The sequence below is a fragment of the Stegastes partitus genome, unplaced genomic scaffold (genome assembly GCF_000690725.1).
Source record: "Stegastes partitus isolate 25-593 unplaced genomic scaffold, Stegastes_partitus-1.0.2 Scaffold166, whole genome shotgun sequence".
Lineage (NCBI taxonomy): Eukaryota > Metazoa > Chordata > Actinopteri > Pomacentridae > Stegastes > Stegastes partitus.
Window position 1 is genome coordinate 108,374 of NW_007577897.1, and position 6,338 is coordinate 114,711.

The following is a 6,338-nucleotide window of genomic DNA, read 5'->3' on the forward strand; positions in this document are numbered from 1 at the left end:
TCAAGTTTCTCATTTTTCAAACTTGAGTTTTTGTTTAACCCAAACGGAAAATGTAAAACATAGAGTTACCGTTCTGTCCTTTTCTTTACTCTGTAATCCTAATCGAAAAGAACATGGCAGCTGAGTTTTGGCAGAAAATTTTGAAGACGTGTGGATGTGAAGGACCAGTTTAAAGGAACAAAGTGTGTTTTAAAGTTGACAGAATCCATCCATCCAAGCTGTGTGAGGATTTTGCGTCGGGAGCTTACTGAGGACTAAAAGTCTGGATGTCTCGGCTTGTGCTGCTTCAATTTTGACCATTGTCTGAGTAATCTGTCTCTTGTGAGTCTCAGCTTTATGAAAACATAATATCGAATCACTGGAGCGTCCCTTTAAGTAGGATAAACCTGCTGCACATGCACACACTGAGACATAAGCATTTACTCCACTGCTGCATTTAAGCGGTGATTCTGATGTACTTGCACGTTACTTGTGCTTTTCAATTGTGTGCTACATTATCATTCCACTCCATTACCCTTCAGAGAGAAATATTCTACATTCTACACCGCTACATTTATCTGACAGCTTTTATGAGAGGAGGATTTCACACAACGATCCTTGGAGAGTCAGTAAAAGACGATTCGACTTCTCTTTTAAGTTCGTGAAGACGTTTCACTTCTCAAAGACGAAAAATCTACAAGAGAAATCTGGTTGCTTTTTGTTGAAGCTCCTATGTGTGGTGATTGCCATGACCTGGAGGGCTGAGAATCGACGTAACACGATGGATAACAACACACACAGTTACAGATTAAACCAGTGGATTCTGACCTTTTTTGGCTTCTTGCTATGTTAATGAGTTGGAACGGCTCCACCAAAATATCTCACTTGGTTTAAGAAATATTCAGATGATCCAATATCTCAGCAAATATCAAAGATTAGAGAAAGATTCCAAGCAGATTTGGGCATGTTGTTCTTCTACCAGTAACATGCTGCTGGCCTTCACGAAAAACAATCTAGTGATGGCACACTGAGTAGGACTTCTACTGCAAATACTTTAGCTACTGTTTGTGCCGCTTAAGTTTTCATGCACTTGAAATGAAGTGTTTTTACTTTGTTGTGTTTGACTCAAGTGAAGGATCCAAATACTTCCTGCACCACTGGTTCCTGGAACATCAAAGTTGACAACAACGATTTAAAAGGCACGCTGATAATGATGATGCAGCGTGGGAAATATGCAGCTCGGATGTCTGAGCGCGTCTTTTCGCACACACGCCTTTCCTGCTGCCTGTTCCACTGAACTGCACAGGTAATTTCATCGCCAGCGAAAAGAAACCAAACTGCATTTTGCACATTCCACTTGTAGCTGCACGAGAATGACATTCACCTCGACTGGAATGTCAAGGGCGTGGGGGAAAATAAGAATGCCTGAAGGATTTGAAGAGTTTGTCACCGACTGATCCAAGAAAAGACTCATGCAAATCAACAAATATTTGCTTTGTATTAAGTGTGGATCGACATAAGAATTAGAGGGTTGTTTAAGACTTGAAAATCTTGCAGAAAACGCAGTAATCTCCCTGTAAAGCAGCTGCGTTTCTTTTGTCGCATTGTGCCATTGCAGTGACTTGCCATCCATCCCCCCCCTAAAAATACACACAGCTGAAGTCGAACCATCTTCTGCCATAATCTCCTCACACGTGCACACGCACACGCACACATACAATACAAATACAATGCATGCATGTCATACACCGTGGCGGCCGCTGCAGGGCGCAGCTCCGTCACTGCGCCCCCCGAAAAAAGCACAGGAGTGGAGACGCGCAGACCGTCTCCATCCTCCGCAGTCTCCTTCTCATCCCGGCCGTCACACCACTCACTCACTGACTGACTGAGCAAACTGAGCTGACAGCAGCAGCTTCTCCATCAACACGAGGTGAGACCAGATTTCTATCTTGTGCTGTTGTTGTTTTTGTGCATTTTCATGTGCGTCAGGCTTCTTTATCAGGTGTGTTGATGGATGCGGTGATGGTGAGATGAGGGGAGAAGAGAGACTCCTGCACGGGACATCGACGCATTTTGTTTCTCCAAAGCAGCTCCGCAGGCGGCTGCAGCTTGGAAAACACTTTTAGGTTATTTATAGCTATTTTTTTTTGGGAAAAGCAGAGTGCGCAAATGTGCAGTTTGCATCATGTATGTGCGTCTTTGTGCGTGCTTGTATGTTTCATTGCATACTTGCAGGTGAGAGCTTTTTTCTTTTTTTTTTTTTTTTGTGGGTGCCTGACTTTGCCCTTCCCTCCTCCTGGCCTCATTCCAGCAGCAGCAGCAGCATGTGAATGGCGGCAGAAGGCAGCAGCAGAGTTGTCACAGAGGCGCAGGAGGAGCTCCAAACCTCCGGAGCTGTCAGCGCTCACACGCACCGCGGCGCACAACGCACCCGGAGTCACAACACAGCGCACGTCCAGCAGTTCCAGCTCTGGACGCACAGCAGCAGCACCATCACCACCACCACCACCCAGCGGCAGCAGCAGCCTCACAGAGCTCACACAAGGAGCCACCACGATCACTTCGGCGCTCCGACGCACGCAACGTACAGCCTCAGCCTCTCAGCCATGACCAAAGGGGAGCGAGGAGCGCAGGGCTCCGGGGGGAAACTCATCAAGCCCAGTGAGCCGCTGTTCCCCAAAACCTCTCACCAGGTAGGCTCAGGTGTTTCTGTGGTGCCCTTTTGGCTTTGTGGCTTGTATTGATGGAGAAAAAAAAGGAATCTCTTTAGTAGCTTATCTGTTTGTGATTAACCATTCTTTCCTCTTGTAATCCTTCCACTGATGGAGGATTCAATCATGGAAGTTGATTGTTTTCATTGTAGAGAAGTTGTTGCTCTCAATGGGGAGTCAGTTTCAGTGGAAGTTGGTGATGAATAACTGAAAAAAAAAAACCTGTCTCCTGTTATTTCAAGCTCTTTTTGTTGTTGTATTCTGTGCCCTTAAGAAGGCCACTTTGGTGATGAGAATGTTTGCGTGTTCAGGTTTGTTTCTAAAGGCCCACAGGCTCCTGGATGAAGGAAATGAAATATAGACAACCGAGTGTTTACACGGTTTACGAAGACAGATACCACATTTTGCAGAAATGCTGTCATGAAGCGATACCACGCTTGTTAGTCAGCGTTCGCTCAGAGTGTCTCAGAGGCTGCATTACATCACTCCATCCAACCAGTTCTGCAAGTGTCTCATCTGAGCCAAACCTTTATCAAATATGCAGCCTCTCTTTTTCTTTTTTCTTTTGGTTTCCTCTTTGATCCTATGGAGACTTCTTTATCTACTGACAAGACGATTTCTTTTGAAGACGACAGAAGTTTACTGAAAAATAGATTAAAATGTCGACGGAGGTGTTGAAAAGCAAACAGGTTCAGTCAGCCTGTTCAGCTCAGATCTGCTCAGAGGCATCCGCCTGTTTTAATGCATATTTCTGTCAAATGCAGGTAAATCACCACAGAAATTACGCCACAAAATGTTCAAAGCCTGACTGAGGTGTTAAAACTGGCATCAGCAGGGTTTTCCTGATGTTTTTTTATACGTAGTGAGGGGGAAAAAGTTGATAAAAATCAGCAAAACTTCTTCTTTTTTTTTCCCTGATGTGGTTTTGTAAGGAGTGACTCCACTTCACGGAAGATGGAATCACCTTTTTGAAATATTTCTGACATAGTTTGCTTCCTCTTTGTTTCTGTTCATGTCATACCGAAACCAGCTGACGTGAAGAAATGAGTTACAGCTTTCCTCACTGTGAACATTTCCTCCTTTCTGTGTCTTATAGATGGACAAATCTAAAGATATAGAAATAGAAAGATTCATTTGTCCATCTTATTTGTGGTTGTTCAGACTAATACGATCTCTCCAGAAGCAGTTTATGGAAACAAGCCTCATTTTTTTTGCGACATTTCAAAAGTTTGCTTCAAATTTGTTTGATAATCACATTTAATAAATCTGCTCTGGAAAGAATAAAATATGTGGTTGGACAGAAACATCCACCCTGTAGCTTTTCTCGACATGAAACCAACATATTTATCATCTTTCCATCATTTTTTTCAACTTGATGCTGTTTTACAGTGTAGATCTTCCCTGAAAGACCACGAAAGGAATCTGATGTGTGAGTAACATGAAGCACGTCTGAGGGGAACTTTACAGATGTGTGAGTTTTTGCTGCTTTGTAGGCGAGACTAAATAGTAGATCTATAATTAGTAGTGAGGAAATTGCCGCAGCAAATTCCATCTGACCACAAAAGTGCAGCTCACAGAGCTTTGTCACTGAAGCACATTCACACACCTGAACATGGAGCATTTTTAAAGATGTCCTCTGATGAAAACCTGTTTTTTTTTTTTGTTCATATGGTGTGTTTTTTTTACAAGCTAGAGGATATATCATAACCAAAATAAGCAGCCAACACCGTGGCTGAGCATTCCTGCCTGCAGAATATCGACAGCAGTCTCAAAAACACAGATTTCGGAGGTTTTAACGAATTTAAGAAATCAGTTATTGTATTTTGCAGGGTGATGCTTTCTGTATCCGTCGTCAGAATCAGTTTCAAATACGTCTGCCTCAGTTAGTTTGATATTGCAATATTTTCTAGTGCAGTTTTGCAAATCAGAGTCATGGGTGAGCTGGTGTGCTCGAGCTGCAGCAGTAACACAGAAAGTAGAGTGTAGAGTTACATTTAAGCCAATTTAATGGTTAAAAAGACCCTCTAAATATGTAATTATGTTAAACTGAAATGAGTTTTTAGGGTCTAAATGAAAAGAGTGACTTCAGCAGAAGGAATAAAGACCTTGTCCTTCTTTACATTTTGGATTAAACGTGAATTACACACTACAGGAGCTTCGTGTTAATACCGACGTTGGGGAAACTGGCTTTTAATTAATATGCCCCGCATAAGTAGCACCTATTCCCCTTTAATCCGTTTAAATCCCTTTTGACTGACATGGAGCAGCGTGAATGCGTCTAATTTCCCTGAGTTAATGTCGTCCTTCATGTCTGTATATGTGCTGTAGCTACAGTGTGCTGTGTGATTGTAGATGTTGTCATCAGATTTGCTCTCTGTGGCTTTTCTAGCTTAAATGTCAAAGGTCAAGAAGAAAAAGAAGATTTTGAATTGATTTCGAGGGAGGTCAGCTGATTATTCAGCCTTTTTCTCATTATCGGTATCCTTTGTTTTGTTCGAACAAATTCTCGATGAAGTAAATTGATTTTTTTAATGCGCTGCTGCTTTGGCTCAGATCCACCTACGAGCTCTGTGTGACTGCTCGTCTGTCACCAACAGTCTGTCAACGCTGGAAAATACATGTTGTAAAGTCTCTTTTAATTAAATATAGATAAAACTAACATAGGCATTAAAGTGGAGTTTTGTGTTAGAGTCTGTGTTATTCTACATTTTAACACAAACATTTAATATTAAAATCATACATTTTGACTCCTGCACTGTTAAAAAAAAACAAAAAAGATTGTTAAAAAAATTAACACTTTTAAATTTGATTTTACTCGATATTGTCAGTAATTTAACAAAACAGGAAAAATTTGTAAAAATTACAATCAAAAATATATCTATACGACATTTATATGCTATTTTTACATAATTTACTTCAAAATTACTGCAAATATGTGCAAAATAACTTTTTTTTACTGATTTATGTGCAGAAAAAAGTGTAATTTTATAGTTAAACATTATAAAAGGAATACATTTTTTAAAAGTACAGAGTTTGTGGACTTTTTTACAAAAACAGTTTTGATCATTTTTTTCATAGTTAGCACTTAAATAAATACTTTCTTCTGTGATTTTACTAGATATTGTCTATATTGGAGCAAAATTGGGAAAATCTACTTTTTAAAAAAAGTAAAAAACATGAAAATATCATTCGTTAATTCTTAATATAAATAGTTTTTCTTTAAAATAAATGCAAATATCTGTATAATAACAATATTTTTACTGATTTAAATACAGAAAAGTGTAATTTTACAGTCAAAGTCAAGTTGTTCAAAGCAAAAAGATTTTTCATGCTGACATTTTTTACAATTTTGTCCCGTTTTTTACACTCAACATGTCAATTTATACATTTTCCATGATTTTTACCAGCTATTCAAACAAATGACAATAAAAAAATCATGATTTTACAGTGCAGTTTTGACATTTGAAGGACTCGCGGTGGCCGTCGCTGACATAATCAACCTTTCCTTTCATGCTCATCATCTTTCATACATAATCCATAATCTGAACCGAGGCTGTTGTCGACTCGCGTGGCTGTAATCTGCGCTTCGACCCCGATACCCAGAATTGTCAGAAAATCCTTCGCTCTGCATCTGAAGTCTCATTTTTT

General features: G+C 40.1%; 1 protein-coding gene across 1 annotated transcript in view; it reads left to right on the forward strand.

Moving 5' to 3' along the window:
* Nucleotides 1-1,830: 1,830 nt before the first annotated feature.
* Nucleotides 1,831-6,338, forward strand: part of mfsd2b (MFSD2 lysolipid transporter B, sphingolipid) — a 24,724-nt gene continuing 20,216 nt past the window's right edge. Inside the window, exons 1-2 of the mRNA XM_008279612.1 lie at nucleotides 1,831-1,909; nucleotides 2,291-2,672. Of these exons, the coding sequence (XP_008277834.1) occupies nucleotides 2,310-2,672 (363 nt within the window). The 5' untranslated portion in view covers nucleotides 1,831-1,909; nucleotides 2,291-2,309. The remainder of the gene's footprint in view (nucleotides 1,910-2,290; nucleotides 2,673-6,338) is intronic.